Source organism: Pieris napi, chromosome 23, assembly GCF_905475465.1.
Source record: "Pieris napi chromosome 23, ilPieNapi1.2, whole genome shotgun sequence".
NCBI lineage: Eukaryota > Metazoa > Arthropoda > Insecta > Lepidoptera > Pieridae > Pieris > Pieris napi.
This window is the reverse complement of record NC_062256.1, coordinates 6,453,730-6,472,502: the sequence shown is the minus strand read 5'-3', so window position 1 is coordinate 6,472,502 and position 18,773 is coordinate 6,453,730. Positions and strand designations below refer to the sequence as shown.

Below are 18,773 nucleotides of genomic sequence, written 5' to 3'. Positions count from 1 at the left end.
GAGCGCCATACACTTGGATAAGTTATTAAGATTCCCAACGCTGTTCTGTTTCACTTCAGATTCGAGTGCTTGAGAACCATCTTAAGTGTATAATAATTATAGGAAGCGTTTAATCAAACGTAGAGGGGCGAACACGTGAACAGTCGGTGCACTTCAAATCGTACTCGCAGGAAATTCAATTACCTACTTATTCTGTAATAATATCGATACAATCATTTCATTAGGGTTGTTATCGTCCGAGGATCGTCTGTGCGTCTGCTTCTAAAGTGAACACCTTAATTAGCTCCACGTAATTACAATACCTATCCTGTAAGGAAAGAAATTCACTGACATTCTTGAGATACACTCTTAATATATTCGTCCGTTTTATTTGTACTATTCGCATGAAAGTAAATATTGAAATGTTTGAAATTTTAAGGAATATTATCAATATTAATTTTGATTAAAAAAATCCTTACACTTTTTTACACTTACACACTTACACTTACTTACACTTTTTTAACTGTTGGCGCTACAACCTTTTAAAGTCTTGGCCTCCGATTTCTGAATCTGTTTCGTGAGCATTTTTTTTTAAAATCTAATAGTCAAGTAGGTGATACAGTGCCTGACACACGCCGTCGAGGTTTTTTGGGTCTAAGACATGTCGGTTTTCTCACGATGTTTTCCTTCACCATTCGAGCAAATGTTAAATGCGCACATAGAAAGAAAGTCCATCGGTGTACAGCCAGGGATCGAACCTATGACCTCAGTCGCACGCTGAAGCCACTAGGCCAACACTGCTCTCTCTAATTTGATAAGAAGTAATAAAATATGAATTTTATACCATATTATATATAATATGTATTACCAAACGCATAAAAATTATGCTAGCTGATTTGGATTTCGATTCTGCATATTTTGGCATGAGTGAGGTTTCTACAACGACACAGCGCTCGCAACAACTCTCAGCCACACTCAAATACAGTAGATACAATATAAGTATGTGTGAGTGTATTACACGCACACATACTTATATATTCACGCATACTTATAGTCTTACACAACTTTTGTTTGATTAGATATAACACTAAGAGTCCACGGAATACCGCGGAACAATTTTAAATTTACCCACAACACAGCTGCCTAGTATTGGGACTAGAGTTTGATCAAGTTAGTCACAACCATTGTACTGTCATAAAGTTTTATTATTATCATTCATATGTGATTCAGTCTACATAATACACTGTATTTTGTAATCTGTGAAGTGAATTTTGGTAAAGACAATTTTGTTAAGTACATTCGCTACGCTTAACACAGGTTTTTATAATCTTAAACTCGGTATAAAATCCCATTCCCGTAAAACACATAAATCTTATCAACGACGTATGGTTTGAGACAAAGGATAATCCGGGATTACGGCAACAATTCCATGACAACACTGATCGTAAATCCTTCAAAGCATCAACGGCTTGCATTCTTATGTTATCAAACGCGCCACCAAAACAATCTATACCCATAGACACTATAAATGACAGTTGACATGTCTACATTAGACATTTTAAGACGACAGTTAGAATTTAACTCAAATAAAATATCGTGAGGAAACATAAGACCCCAAAAGTCGACGGCGTGTCAGGCACAGAAGACTGATGACCTACTTACCGATTACAAAAAAATTACCAGAACACAGATACACAAATCTAAGGCAAAGACAAGAAAACAAAATAAGACATTCTATATATATATATATGTTCACAAATTGTTGATTTTCAGAAATTTTAAATTTGGAATTTCGTAGCGTCAACTTCCGAGATTTTTAACTCATGCGCTATGCGTGGCGTTGGCGCTGTATGACGTCATAGGTCGCTTGCGCATTTATTTTATTCCTACACCCTTGCTATGCTCACTTGTGGCTGAAGCATGTTATTGAGTTGACGTAGCCTGAAGAAGTGGTTCAAGATATAACGTGAATAGTATAAGACAATAATCACTATGTTACAATTATATTTCAATTAAATTTTTAAATTAACGCATTTTGCTTACGCTATTAAAATGGCAATGGGCTGGTCATGCTTCGATACCTTGACACCATTTGGACATAGATAGCACAATGGAAGGGACCACTCGGGAGAAGAAGAGTAGGCCAAAAAAGAAGGTAACTTGAAATAGCATGAAAAGAGTTGCAGACTATTGGCAAAGACCAGGAGAGGGGATATCCACAGGCGACTAACATGTTACTACTAACATTTAACTAAAAGTTAACTAACATGTGAAATGGAACTTAAGAATATGGAAATAAAAAAGACTTTATTATTATTATCACTCTATGTCGTGGTAAACAAGTTTTTGAATAATCTACTAAGGTGAGGCTTTGAATACAATGACGCGTTTGTAATAGTTTCCGTTTTCAATAAGAGATGCCTATTGTCTCCACGGTATTGATTGAGTTTCTATAGATTGCTGGGATTATGTTCTATTCAACATTGTGTATTCCCATTGGTTCTTTGAATGATTAAGATCGATTTGTCTGCAATCTTCGCTTAGTTAAATCTAAGAGTTGAGATATTCTTTTTAATTAATAATTATTCAAATAACAACGTATGGGATTATATTTGCCCATAAATTTCTCGAAAATTAAAAGTTATATTTAGTTGTTTTGTATTGAAAATATGTATAATATACAGGGTGGCCAAAAAGTCGTGGATCAAATGCAAATAGGAGATAGATGAGGTCATCAGCTGCAAAAAATTGTTCTACGGGAGGTCTCTAAGCTCAACCTTTTGTTTTTTCGTCCTAGAAAGATATTAGAGCGACTCATGGCCTTGTGTAATACCTTTTCAGAATCCCTATTAAATGGGTGGTGTATAATAAATACCCTCTAAAAATTCGTAATATTGGCGTGTTTAATCAATTCAAATGGGCATTAAATATACATATTAGAATGAGCCTAATAGACTAAAATTGGGATAGCTGATGGCGACGCGTATCTCGTTGGTATATTATATTAAGTTTCTCATGTAAATAAAAATACTTTTTTTGTAATGAGAAATAAAGTTCTTCGAACATTATAATATAAGGTTGACTATAAATTTTTCTAAGTAAATTTTAATTTTACAAACTTTGAATCATCGTTTTCAATGGCTGTTGCAGTAAGATTACTAAAAGTTCAGTGAACGCATTCTTCAGTTATAATGAAGTTCTATTTATAGTTAGTAATATTTTGTCACGTCTCTGACATCTGACGCGTCCCTATCAGTAAAATCTTTAAGATATTTCAGTCGGTCGACTCTTATCTTTCGACAGCTTTAACCCTTTTCAAATAACCAAAACAAGCCCAAGAATATTATAATGAATTTCTAATTATATATTATCATCACATACACATCACCATTCATCTAAACTAATAAAGAGTATTACTGTATATATTATTCTAAAACTACTGTACCACTGTGTAATTCTTTCACCACTGCACACCTAATTAACATTTCTAAATAAAAACTTGCGAAGTCAGGGAGCGGCTGACATCCGACAGCAGTCCCGATCTCAAACATTAGTTACCTAAGATTAACTTCACTAGATTCTAAACCGACATCAGTGCTACGGATGTGAACTGTGTCGGTATCGGACGCTATAGGAGACGAAACAGCGTTTTTTAAAGCAGGTTTTGCCGCGCACCACCACTATGTGGAACCAGCTGCCCACTGAAGTATTTCCGAACCAATTCGACTTAGGGTTCTTCAAGAAACGAGCGTACCAAGTCTTAAAACGCTTGCGAGCCTTCTGGCAGTGCGAGTGTCCATGAGCGGCGGTATCACTTAACATCAGCTGAGCCTCCTGCCCGTTTGCCCCCTGTTCTATAAAAAAAAACGAAACAGATACACAATTGAGGCAATGGTTGTAGTGCTACTTCTATTTAAAACCGAATTAAATGGAAGAAACCGCGTGGCACAGTTTAAAAATATAAACTTATTGATTTTAATAACATATCACTGACGTTCCCAGCAATTATGGGTGCGTCATATGGATCCGACGTCAGACTAAAATTAGAAATTCATTATACTTGAAAAATGTCTTACGGCGTCGCTTGTTTTTCGTAAAATATTATAACGTTTTTAAATCTTTTAAAATTAGTTATTTAATAACCTTTTTAGATTTGTGGGTTAGATTCTTCTTAGATTAGAAATCACGGAGTACGCGTGCTGATAGTGCAACCACCGCCCATGGACACTCGCTAGTGCGTTGCCGGTCTTTTAAGAATTGGTACGCTTTTCTTGAAGGACCCTAAGTCGAATTGGTTCGGAAATACTTCAGTGGTTCGTGGTCATTTGTAGTATCCTATACCTGACGCCGTCGACTTTTTCGGTCTAAGGCTAGTTTCCTCAAGTTTTCTCCTTCACGTATGGTGCACGCTGTAACCACTAGGCCTATAATGGTTAGCTATTAATGTTTACAATAGGTTTTAGTGAATCTAATCCCTGCTCGAATCCCTTTAACCTTTTGACACAACTTGCTGTCACCTATAAATATCCATAATGAATAGACTCAATGGCCGCAGCAATATGTAATGTTTACACATCCTTTACATTTATTTAGGACCCTTATTTGAATATTTATAATTCGGTTCCCAAAGTCATAAATAGTAAAATTTTGTTATGATAGATTTATATAATAGGGTGCATTTTTAAATTAGAATTTACATTGTATGTATTTCCCAAATTGAAATCTGGAATCGGTTTATTTAGGTTAACTACATCATACATAGTAATATATCTATAGTATATGTTACAAGCTGGTCCCCGTGGGGAAAGCGACCACCATTACAATTGAAAAACGAAGAGCAGGTCAATAATGCCCCCCTATTATATAAAAAAATAATATTATTTAATTAATTAAAATATTAATAAGATCATCAAAACAAGACAGATAGATCTGAACAATGCATTGAGAAAAATCTGAAAGAAAAAAAAGAAATGGAAAAATATGGAGCAGACTTTTGCCCTAATGTGGCCATACAATACTAGACCGCTACAAAAAAAATAACTTAAATATCACAACTTACTAATATTGCACAACTAATACTCATATTAAGAAATGTTAACTAACCAATTTTGGTATGAATCCATTCATAAAAACTATTTATTATCTAATACATATATGTCAATTTTGGTAAACATTTATGCTACAAGTTACGAAAAAAACTCGTAATTTTTGCACAAAAAAAACCAGCAAAACAGCGCATTATGTATGACATAGGCACTTAACAATGCTTTCTTTAAAACCGATCAGCCCACTACCGAATATATCCAGCTGCCAATACTATTTAATCCGTTATAATCGCGAAGAATTCGAATCAGAGGAACTGCATATTCCACATATACGTATAAACTTCAATTAGTCATAGGTTTTTATTGTAATTTGGATACAGATTGTAAGGCTAAAGGACCACACAGGAAGCCCCCATTTGTCCAAGCTGGGGACTCATGAGATAACAAACGACTGCGAGCTCTCGGCAGTCGACTGCACTTATCCAAACACTTAACTCTCCACAAACAAAGCTCCTAACTCATTTTTTACAACGCTCCTTTTACCCTTTAGTTCGTGGTACCTTTGCGTGTCTAGTGCTTTTGTTTGCGTCCGGAAATTCATGCATTTACCGCTAAGATACGTAGCTACAGTTACGTTTATACAAGGGTATCGCTACAAAATGTGTGACGAAAAGCTTTTAACAGATGAAATCTCTAATAATGGTTTTGGTTGTCCAAGGTACATGTCACCGGCCGTGACTAACGAATGGTTCGCCCTACAGAGCCTTAATACCGAGTCGTAAGTATCAGAGACACTGGCGAGATATCTACGGAGGTTGCCGAACATTATCGTAACTCTGACCGAGCTATAAACGTAATTAGGAGACACCAATACAACTCGACATGCATCTATTGAAAGGGTTTACGATCGCCGGCCTGTCACACATTTTGTATGCGTTATGAATCTCACCTACAACTGAACCCTTGCTGCTATAAAAGCTTACAATTCATAGACTAGAGATTAATAATAAAATAATTTATTTATTAATGCAGAAAATCATAAATATTATATTATTAGATTAAGTATATTCGAACATAAAATTAAAAATTAATTACAATACACATATCACCGCAACAAAACCATACACACAGGTACCATGTGCATACGCAGTCCATTGCAATGACCTATGTATGTCCCGATATTCCGGCCAGCATGCTGTTAGGGCTCCGCGCCTTACCAGAGATACAGCTCGCTTGCGCATCATGGTGTAAACAGTCCACACCTGCACAACCAAACATTGTAGACGCAATGCGAGGGAGCCCTATCAACGTTGAACGCATTATTGAAGTGAACAAGAAGGGCAAAGATTTTTCCCTGTTAATGTGTTTTACAACTTATAAAGCTTATAATATATATCATATATATTACCCGTCACGTTGTTTTCTACCTAATTAATCGATTTCAATCAAATTTGCACACCAATGCAGTTTGATGTAACTTAAAAGATAGGATAGCTTACTGTACATGTGTATGTCACTGAACTTCTCTTAAACGGCTAGACCGATTTGAATGATTTTTGAAGTTATACTTCTTTAGGCGCGTTATGAAAAATTTATGAGAGTGAAATTTTACGATGCGCGCGCACCGCACAAAATTAACAGAATGAAGTTGCCCACGGAAGATGCTACGGCATTGGACATAATTTAAAAACAACATTCGAATAATAACAGAATTTATGTTACACTTAATGTAAGAGAATAATAATAAATATTTATTTGTTTAATTTTTCAAATGTAAACTGAACTTTAATGACTCCTTTTCCAGTCTTTGATTATTATTTAATTGTAATTAATTATTTGCATGCAATCAAAAACTATTTTTAATAATGTCAAAGAAGTATAACTTCTTACGCGCGTACATAAATACAAGCACCCTTTTTTGTATGCGTTTGGGTGGAGCCCTGGTTAGTTCAGATTCACAAATCAGCCCGGCAGATGGCGCTCAAGTCTCTGCAAATATCATGCAGGACAACGTCTGTGGGGTCCGCTAGTAATTTTTATGAGTAATGACTTGAGAAGTTACGAAATTTGCAAGTAAATACGTGACGTTATGTCTGCTGTATTACTAATTAAAATATGGAGTTTGGAGGATAGAAATAGTATTCTTCCATAGGGTAGAAACAAAATCAATACGATTTAGACAATTATTTTATTTTTAGACATTTTAGACGTAATAGTACCTTGAGATCCCGTTTACTCGAAACAACAATAAATTGTTATTTTTGTATTAAGTAGTTCAGTTTTAAGTTTGTATTGTATTTTACATTATTCATGGACGCTTGCTTTTAGCAGTAAGACCGCCGTTACATCTTCATTTATTTTACTTTTCTTCTGTTTTGTGTTATTGTGATCTAAAGTATTATTATTTGTTAACTATGCGAAATTCTAAAACCTTACAAAGGGGACGTGCAAGTATTACGTAAGCGATTCTTATTTGGTTACGTCAACAGTAATTATTTACTTTTTTACACGCTTTATATTATTAGCTTCACCTGCATGTATGCATGTATGTATGTATGTAACCGACTCCTTCGGACTCGATTTTGACCCACTTTAAACGGACAGATTTAATTTGTAAACTTATAAAGAATCAGCGACAATATAATAATTTCATAGGTTTATCTCGAAAAAACATTGAATTTTTTTTAAGTCCACAACGCAATACGATTAAATTGAGACAACACGTATTGCTGCTAGGACTAAAAAGTGGAAAATAAATATAGTTTAAAAAAACTATAAAACACGCTTTTAAAGCACATCAAACTAAAAAGTGAAAAATAATTCCTAATTTAGCCTGAAAATGGTAATGAACAAAAAATACTAGTTTTTTTAAACTATGTTTATTTTACACATATGACCATTGTCTATGCTTGAAAACGAAATGCATTTTCGATTCCTACAAAAAATTAATACGTTTATGTACTATTATTTTTGAGAGCTTTGCTTACTTTTGCTGACAAGAGTGGGGTGGGGGGGGGTTAGGAGGAATACAGTAAATTTGCTTTAATTTGCTTTGCTTACGTAATACTTGAACGGCCCCAAACGAATGTTGTGTGTTAACATTTAATGGTCCAGTAAGACAAGTAATAGCAATTCAAGTGCCACGAAGAAAACCAATGGCCCGATACCCTTATCATTTATTTGCTTCGGTCAAGCGTAAAGCTCCGCGCAAGTTAAGTTTTACGGACTCGCCCTCCACTTGAAACTAACGACTACAATAACAGCGCTCGAACAATCGATTTGTTTTCGTGACCTGCTTGAATTTAATTAATATTTACACAGCTTCCCGGAGACTGGGTATTTTTAGCTATATAATTGATCGTTAACAATAGTGCTTGATTTAAAATGTTTTGATTTTTACGCTACGATAAATTGAATTGAAATACAACAATTTAAATACTTGATTTCATTTATTACTTTTAAAAACGTTTTGAATGCTTTTGCTGTGGAAGAGAGTTTCATAAGCTAATAGATCATTTTATAGTATGATTGGAGTTATTTCACATTTTTTTTTATCTCTAAGCGCTTTAACATGTGATGAGCATGATCTGATACTGTCTACAAACATTGTGGTGATTTGAGTTTCGGCGAGTAGGAGAGTTTATTGCCTGTTCTCCTCGTCCGTTCTACTTTTACTATAGGACAGTAGGCAAAGTTAATGATTGTTTGTCAATCTAATGGGCAATTAGGTGATCGGCCTCCTGTGCCTGACAGACGTCAACTTTTTGTGTCTAAGGCAAGTAGGTTTCCACGTGATGTTTTCCTCCACCGTTAGCGATTGTTATGCGCACATAGACAGAAAGTAAATTGGTGCACAGCCAGGAATCGAACCTACGACCTCAGTAATGAGAGTCGTACTACGCCAACACTACTTTTAATTTTAAAGTTTATTAAAATTTTATCATACATAAGCAATATTCTGCTGTACAAAATTGACTAACAGTGTCCCCAAAATAAATTGCGGATTCTTTAAATGGCGCGGCGTAATTCAAACCGACCGTGTTTAATTTATAAAATATAGTTAATAAATTTCATGGTCCATAAACAGAGTATGGGATAAAAATGGTGATGAGGAACATTTCGATTCAATTGTAGGGTTGTGCAACGAACGCCCCCTGGTAAGACCAATTGTTCGACAAACCATTGCAAATGAAACTCATTTTTCCTCCACTCCCTAACACACCCTTTATACAGTCGTAGTAGTTATTGAAATGTCATACAGTACTTATTACATATGTCTAAAACTCAAAATATTTACCTACATAGTAATAATAATAGACATATTCAGATACTTTTACCATTTAACACATTTATATTTAGTATTGTCTTTTATTGACATAAATTTTACACATTTAAAGAAAACACTATTTTACCGGATTGAAGTTATGTATTATTCTAAATTTACAATTATTTTACATAATTTAAAATTTTCCGACGTTTCGCGTGCTTTACAGCGTGCGTGGTCACGTTGACTGAAGACAATGTGTTGAATGTCAAAAAGTATCACAGCTGTAGAAAAAGTTGTATTATCTGTATTTATTTCCCCGGAGTTGGTATCGACTAAAAGATGGAGGGTTTTGGCAGAAATGGCTCACGGTGTATTATAAATTTATAATAATACATAACTTCAACCGGTAAAAAAGAGTTTTCCTTAAACATTTATATTTATTATGAATGAGTCATTTAAGGTATCTGTGTGCCCTTTTATGACAAACGCCTTCAAATCCTGCCATTCCTCTGCACTGTGCCGCTCTCTGCTAAGTACCTGCTGTGTCCTGAATTTGGTCTACCTTCTAAATAGTCTTCTTCGTTTTCGTTTCTTGTACTTTGGGCATCAGTTTAGAATAATAATATATATATTAAAATTGATAAATAAAAAATTACAACAAAATAAAAAATTAAATACATAGATATGCTAGGAATGTTACAAGGTGATATGCTAGGAATGTTATTATTATATTAATATAAAGATCGCTTGATTGTGATAAGGCCACCTTTTTTTATGTTGTCATACTAGTTTTATAATCCAATGAAGAGTTAATACATATTTTTTGTTTGTAAAAAATAATTAAAAAAACACGCATAACTCACGTCATAAAATATTGATTATAGATTATAAATTTTTGATGTAAACAGATAAACACAAAACCACTTTGCATTTGGAATTCTAAATTTAAATTTACACCATACACTTGCTCGTACAGAGCCAAAACTCGTAGAACAATTTCATCGATGTTCATAATATTTATTACTTGTAACATTTATAGCCCTTTCGATTTTGTATGTCAAAGTCATTATCTTAGGGCTATAAATTTTTATTTCCAGCTTTGTTTGTTTACAAGCTAACATGTGCAGTAGTACAAATAATCAAAGATATGAGTCTTACGAGGCAGACATGTGTCTATGACAGTGTATTTACTTAATGGACGTAGACCATGTTTAATCATTGTAATTTTTGAAGTTATACTTCTTTAGGCGCGTTATGAAAAATTGATGAGAGTTAAATTTTACGATGCGCGCGCACCGTGACACAAAATTATCAGTATGAAGTTGCCCACGGAAGATGCTACGGCATTGGACATAATTTAAAAACAACATTCGAATAATAATATAATTTATGTTACATTTAATGTAAGAGAATAATAATAAATATTTATTTATTTAATTTTTCAAATGTAAACTGAACTTTATTGACTATAATGACTCCTTTTCCAGTCTTTGATTATTTAATTGTAATTAATTATTTGCATGCAATCAAAAACTATTTTTAATAATGCCAAAGAAGTATAACTTCTTACGCACATAAGTACACGCACCCTTTTTTTTATATATGCACTTGCGAGCCCTCTGGCAATGTGAGTGTCTATGGGCGGCGATATCACTTACCGTCAGATTACCTCCTAAACCAGTCGGCGGAGCGTTGGACCGTCTCGATCCACAGCAATTTACGATTAAAACAAAAGCTGAAATATTAAATAAGAAAAGTTTGTTTAAACATAAAACAGCAAGTAGGTGATCAGCCTCCTAATCTTGCCACACATGCTTGAGTCTAAGGCTAGCCAGTTTTCTCACCGTGGCGATTAAAAAGAGTGGCGTATAGTTTATTTCCAGCTCTTCTCGTTCTACGCCATATTTGAGAACTTTGTAAATGTAAAATTAGAAGCATTTAATGTATATATTTCTTTTTTGACGTTCATAAGTGTACATAGTTACCTATATGAATAAATGATTTTTGACTTTTTGATGTATTCCTTCACCGTTCGAACGATTATTCAATGCACACAGTAAGTTCATTGGTGAACAGCCGTCGAACCCACGACCTCAAGAGTTGTACGCTAAAGCCAGGCAGTTAAAACACAAGCTGTATAAACAGTATCAATATCATTAGAAGGGGATGGAAAGTGATAACATTTTTCAATCCACCAAAAAGTATTGACCGTGTAACTTGAATCTGTGGGGAAGACAATATTACTTGCCCGAGGCGAACCGACACGGGCCTTCCGTTTCTTTGTGTCTTTCGAAATAATGTTGAACTGTTAAAATACGAGCTAGGGGTGACAGTAAAACCATTTTCCGTTTCACTGAACGTTCTGATAACGTTTAAAGACACCGTACAATCATTATTCTTGTTTTGGTTGGCCTCCTAGGCCAGAACTCTTCGCTTTCTCTCAGCAGAGCGGTTTATATAAGATCTATAAGCCTAGTTTCTCTCAGCAGAGCATACCGCTATGATGAAAATTGGCGATTTTTTCACTTAAATTAGAAAAATTAAAAAAAAAATTAACTTTTGGGTAACTAGACATGGGAACTCCGCGGTTTATATTAGATCTATTAGATCAACAATTAAAGCCTAGGCTCGAACTCTTCGCTTTCTTACTTGTTTCATACTTGTTTGATGTATGCTCTGCTGAGAGAAAGCGAAGTTCTGGCCTAGGATTTAATTAATTCTTATATTGTTTGGCCTCTGATATCTGTTATGCATTTTTAACATGTCTCGATTAGAAATGTTACATAGAATTGGCCTAGTGGTTTATGTGGTGGTATGCTAGTATTATCCCTATTCCCAACGCTGTTGGAACTCCATCTAAGTGGCGCACACAGTGAAGAAAAACATCGTAGAACTTTATAATTAAAAATTTTATGTTTTTGTTTGTTTTGTGGTCGTAGGTTCGATCCCCGGCTTGACCAATAGTCTTTGTGCGCATTTAACATTCGCTCGAACGGTGCAGGAAAACATCGTGAGGAAACCGGTTTGTATTAGACCCATAATTCGACGACGTATGGTACCGGAGGCTGATCACCTACTTGCCTATTAGATTCCCAAAAAGTTGACATATATCACCAACAGGCTTGCCCCTATAGGTTGTAGCGCCACTACTTTTTTTATGTCCAAAGGGCCAATCCAATTTTAATTTCATTGATGTTGTAATAATTCAATGTCCCCGGACGGAGCGAGATTGAGGTATAGTGTATACCTTGGTGCAATTGAAATTCTTTATATTAACTAAATGAGAAAAATTGTACCTTCTCGTATCCAGTTTCATATATATTTCGAATCTAATCGGACGATTAGTTGCGCTGCTGCGGTTAGAGTGGACGGTAATTGGTCGTTTATTCTCTATCAACAGCATTAATTTTCGCGATATTCACGAAGTAATCTTCGCAAACTAAAGTCTAGGATTCATTGATACATTTCTAGAATACTGTAACCATGCTATGTAAATATAAGCTCTTTGTATTGAAAATTTATTGAGTGTGGACCCTTAAGAGAAGAACAGTAACCAAAGACTGTAATGGTTAATTAAGGGAAGTACATATCCTTGGCGGTCAAAATAAATCTATAAGCGCGCCTCACTCATATCACTACGATGACGTCATACCCTGACGTCATCGTAGTGATTTGAGCCGTGGATGTCAGATGTCGCTACAAAGTGTTAATTTAAGTACTTTACGATTTTTTTTAATATCGATTTAACGTAAGTAATATGAAGTTTATATATATCTTAATTGCAACGATAGTATAATTAGCATTATTTATAATATAATTTTAGGAAAAATTTATACTCAAAACTCGGACGTTAAAGATTTGAAGCGTTTATGAAAAAAAATGAAAAAGCCGGTTTACGGACGATAGTTAAACGTGACGTCACAACAAAATATTGATGAAATAATTGCATTCTTAAGTCTTCGATTGGAAGAGACATAGATGCGGCGCAAGCGTACAATGAGCGTAACGGGACAATGCGCGTAACGGTACAATGAGTCGTGCTTTTTCGTGCGTGCTGTCGGCGTTCATCAATTTATTAGACGCTGTCACGTCAAAAAATAATTTTCCGTATTTATAATATATTTAGGACAAAGTACGTAATGTAAAATTATTATCGGAACTACAGTAGATGCCACTCGTAAATACAGAGGTAGGTAATTATTTATTAGAACTTCCGTCGCTTGACATTTCTGGGAAAAGGAATTTCGCTAAATATACCGCGGTTTGCGTATTGCTTATGAGCTGTTTTAACGTAACTTTGTCGTTCATTGATTTATTATGAACCTTTTCATCTAATATTACGATCGTAATTGGCTTGTACCCAAATTGGAAGTTGTTAAAAAATGCTATAATTAAATAAAACTAAATTCAAATTTCGAATGCTCCAAAAATAAAAATTCTAGCCAAATCAACATTTAAATTTCGAACGTTTTGAGAATTATATGAGATAAATGCAACGGTATTTTCTCTAAAACAATCTATCGCAAAATGCACATGCACAAACACCACGTTTGTATAAAACAAGATTCAAATTTCGTATAATGTTCCAAAAATAACAATTACCATTTTAGCTGAATCTAAATTACAATTAGAATATTTTAAGGTTTTGTAAATATAACATTAATTGTTTCCTTTCAACTTAAATCTATTGCTGGTTCGCAAAATTCATTAGAAATACTACATATTTTGTATAAAACTAGATTCAAATTTCGAATGTGTTGAACGTTCCATAATAATCCTAGTTCATTTAAATTTCGAACGTTTGAAAGTTTAGTGTTAAGTGCCCTGTAAACGATCAAATTGTTTGTCAAATTTTACGTGTTTGTCAAATTATTTGATAGTGTACTGCTGTGTTTGAGGCGTTTGTCAAACAATCTACGTGTTTGTCGTGTTTGATGAAAATCTGGATTGATGTCGAGTTTGACAAACAGGTTTGAACGTGTACGGCGGTGTTTGTCAAACAAGATCTCATTCGTTGTATTGCCATAGGACGCTACGCTCAGTGATGATATGAGTGGCAATATAACGAACAAAGAATTTACGTTGCATTTCATATCTGTTTATCGTGATATGCCGATATTATGGAAAATAAAATCAAAAGATTATATGGACAAGATCTTTATTTTTTTCAATACGAGGACGGAGTATAGTCAGTAGATAAATCTTCAAAAGTTTTATGGACCATGCGCATGCAGTTTGCGTAGTCTTCAGGTTCTGTACGCAATATTTTCCGTAGCAAATTCTCGTGGGTATATTTATCTCTTAGTATCAACCATTCTCGACCCCATCGTCTTCTTTTTTTGTCTTGATACACAGAGTTACTTGATACGCTAGAGTCAATGCCAAAAATGCGTCATCTGAATTACTCGGGCTCGGCACGGCGACGTCACGTCACGAAAGGAGAATCTACTAGAAATTTAACAAATTTGATAGATATTTGGTTTGATCGTCTAAGCTATTGTTTGACGAAACCGTGAAGTTTGACAAACAAGTTTGTCAAGCAAATTTGATCGTTTACAGGGCACTTTAGTTTCTTTACTCTCAAACCATTCTTGCGCGTTTTTAAGACCACCGTTAAATATTAATGTTATAGACCAAATTCAAATTTCGAACAAATAAGGTTTTGAAAAAGGAATGTATTATAGAATCCATTCAAATTTCAAACACTCCCATTTCAGACGTAACACAATGCGTACGCATAAGAAGTATTATAATAATTATGAAGTAATTAATTTATTAATACTAAAAGATTAAAATATTGTGATTGGAAATATACGTCTATTTTAGTAAAATTACGGCGATTTAGATTTATTAAAATATTACTTTAATAACTTGAACTAAAAAAACAACAATAAAAAAGGAACTACCATTATTTGATACTGTATCCTGTATCCAATCTACTGTATTTCATTACAGGACACATAAATAACAGTAAATCTACTGAATCTGGAACGCTGGAGCTTGCGTAGCTCCCATTCATGAATGTTACCTAACTCCGTATAAAACAAACACGCCTAAAGTTATTAATAATTGTGGCGAGTTCAATGATTTCCACTCTATTTCAATCCCGATGTTGAATTGCAAATGTACAGCTGAAAACGTAATAAATAATGAATGATATTACTATCGAACGACGGCTCAAATGTTTTTTTATCTCTGGTTAGGCCAGAAACAATAAAAAAAAGTTTTATCAATTTTAAGAGTGAGTGAATGAGACCGACAATTGTGAGCGAACAATTCCTTAGACTTTTAAAATTGGAAACTCTAATTTGAAATAATATATAGATAGACCAGTGTTGGACTAGTCGTGCGACAGTTACCTCTGAGGTCATTATTAACACTTGCTCCTACGAAGGCTGATACCCAAAAATCCACGAACAGTCAGTTTAACTTGTGTATGATGATGATCAAAGGAACGGATGCATTAAGGCCAAGACCCATTAAGACTGAGTTATAATAATTTATTTTTAATTTGTGATAATTGATTGGATTTTTCATCTTCAACGCGCTCTGAATTCCTGAAGTTCTTGTTTTTTATAAAACATACCTATAAATAATATTTCCGCCTATGGAGACTCAATGCCAGAAAGCAATTGCGTTGCCGGCCTTTTAAAATTTCCAACGCTCTTTTCTTGAAGGACCGTAAGTGGAATTCGTTCGGAAATATCTTAGCCTAAGCATAAGATCTGGAGCCTAAACTTGAATTGTTCAACTCAGTCCAGCTAGTAGGGGATCCAAGCTGGCCTACTCCACTCCTTCTATCCAACAAAATTTTCTATTTCTTTACGTCATATCGGTGTCTAAGTTCCTTAGACTTACACAATGAACTAGCAGTAGAAACATAGTCTAACAACATTTAAAACGCGTCAGTCAATTTCTTGTTAGATTAATTACTGACAGAGAAATCGTTTAAATTATATTTATAATTTTCAAAACACCCATTCTGGGCGTGATAGTAAACGAGCGGTACTCTCCATACCATTAATTTTTATAAGTAGATTATTAAATTCAAATTTGAGAACACATTCTAAGAATGAAAGAAATATAAACGTAAAGTTTATAGATGTCACAACGAAATCCATAGATTTAAAAAAAACATTTGATAGACGGAATGCATAATTTACTGTTATACAACAAAAAACAAAAAAACATATTGACGAAGATATGTCTAAATACAATAAAATTTACTTGCTATTTTATATTGATTATACACCACATCTTGGTAATAAACGCGATTGTAGAGGGTGGAAATTGGCAAACCGTATCATTGTTACATTTTAAATTGAGGGTATTTCTTAAATTTACGTTTGCGAGGGTAGATTCAATTGATTATTTTATTCATTACTTTGTATAGGCTCTTGGCAATTATTGTCAAGCGTACTTTTTCGATATTGAGCGGCAAGTTGTAATTAATTTTACTATTGACACTTGAGGTTCAAAGGATTTTTTAATTGTATTCATTACTGGAAAACATTTTACATTTTTTACTAAGCTAGTTTCATTAATTTTCACGCTAATAAGTGTACGCGCCAGCTTGCACACTCAGACTTTCTTAGTTTCATATAGTAAAAATAAAATCCTCTATTATTTAAAGCACCCCGATGATCCAGGAACCGTACAATAGGTATTCAGACCTTAATATTTCTAACTCTGACTCTGTATGTTTTAATAAACTCAAAAACATCTTGATTAATTTCAAAAATTCTTTGACCAACGCCACATTATACCTAAGAAACAATATTTATTTCCAAAATCAATCAGAAAAAAAATCGCTTGTCTGTAAAGTCGGTTTACTGACGATAGTTGAACGTGACAACGTCACGAATCGCTCACTCAAGTAGGAGAGAGAGACAGATGTCGAACGCTGAAGAGCGCGGAGTCCGATTGTGCCTCTCTGTCGCTTCGCGCTCTCGCTTGCACTTCAAGCCTTAAATGGAACGCCTCAGAGCGAGGTAACGCCGCATGAGTCATGTTTTTTCGTGCGTGCAGCCGGCTACATCGATTTATAAGACGTTGTCACGTCAATAAAAATGTCAACCTTGCGAAATCGAGCCAGAGTAGTTTATTATTTTTCTTATATATTTTATATCTATTACCTAACATTCTTACAAAACAAGTTAAATCTTATACATAAGGAAACATATAGCTTTATTTAGTACAAATTGTATTTACACAGCCAAATTAAGTATTACTTAGTTAAATGTATTGTTTGAACCTTTTTGTGAATATTATGTATTCCAGCTTTGGCTTATATAATTGTTTGTTTTTATGTTTATATTTTGTTAGCTTTCAAAATAAATAAATAGCATGTTACTTAAACAATGGACAAATTGAACAATCAACAGTGTAATCATTGAACCTTTCGCTCGACAGTACAATTATGAATGTGTTTCATTCAGTCGATGCAATTAAGTTGAGAATTTGAATGCACCATTAATTATACTGACTGTCTGTTGTATTGTTTTCTTAAATTAGTACTGATATACCTATTCTTCAGTTGAAATTAAATACAAAAAAGTAATACGTCTTACAAACAACAGTCGTACCACATTCAAAGTGGAAAATCATCATTGCTGGTGTGATGACAGATGGGTGTTAAATACCCTTATTTTCCAATAGGGTAGGGAAAAGAGAGGACGCTCAGCCTGGGAAGATGTAATAAAAGGGATAGGAGAGGGAAAGCTTGAAATATAGTAGCGAAGTAGACGGACAAATGGAAGAATTTGAAGCCTTCTGATAAACGAGCTAGGCCTGGATATCCAAACACCCTTCACACTTTAAAATCGATTTTTGTTTAGTTTTTTGTAATTTTAATTTTTTTGGTTAGTAATTGATTTTTTTAAAAGTTTTGTTTTGTTTAATATTAGTTTTGATTGATATTTGTATGATATCTACATGTTAGTCATGTTTGCCTTTAAGTGCTTGTCACATTAAAAATTGTATTTTGTGGTTATTTTACCAATGTATCTGTGTGCGTTGGCAAGCTTTTATAAAAAAAAAGCCTTCACTACTTTGAAGGTCGTGTACTAATATTAAATATAATAAGATAAACTTCATGTTATTATTAAAGTTCTCGAATACAGGATATTTTTATTTTAGATTAGATTTAGAAAAGAGAGCGTGAACTATGGCTCTTCTATTATTTATAGTCTAAAGCCATTATCACAGCTTACATTTAGCAATTACTGCTGTTTTTTAATCCCGGAGGTACTCCAATCTTAAGAACTTAAATATGTAAGTCTCCTTTTTGAATCTTAAGATACCTGGGTTTAACCAAGCAATAATGTTTTGTTTGGTGACTATTATATGTAGACCTGAATTATCAATGAAATGGAAGGAAAATGAAAGCGTCAAATGATTTTTTTAAATTCATCTGATGATGAAGTGGTGGTGTGTTGCCGGCCTTTTCAGAATAGGTACGCTCTTTTCTTGAAGGACCCTAA

The 18,773-nt window shown here is 34.1% G+C and overlaps 1 protein-coding gene across 5 annotated transcripts in view; it reads left to right on the top strand.

Moving 5' to 3' along the window:
• Nucleotides 1-18,773, top strand: part of LOC125061189 (teneurin-a) — a 206,169-nt gene that overhangs the window by 137,884 nt on the left and 49,512 nt on the right. For 3 of the 5 annotated variants that reach the window (XM_047666428.1, XM_047666429.1, XM_047666430.1), the window contains one exon: nucleotides 5,743-5,802. The exons of the other annotated variants lie outside the window; for them this stretch is intronic. In XM_047666428.1, coding sequence (XP_047522384.1) covers nucleotides 5,743-5,802 — 60 coding nt within the window. The remainder of the gene's footprint in view (nucleotides 1-5,742; nucleotides 5,803-18,773) is intronic. 5 annotated transcript variants of the gene reach the window in all.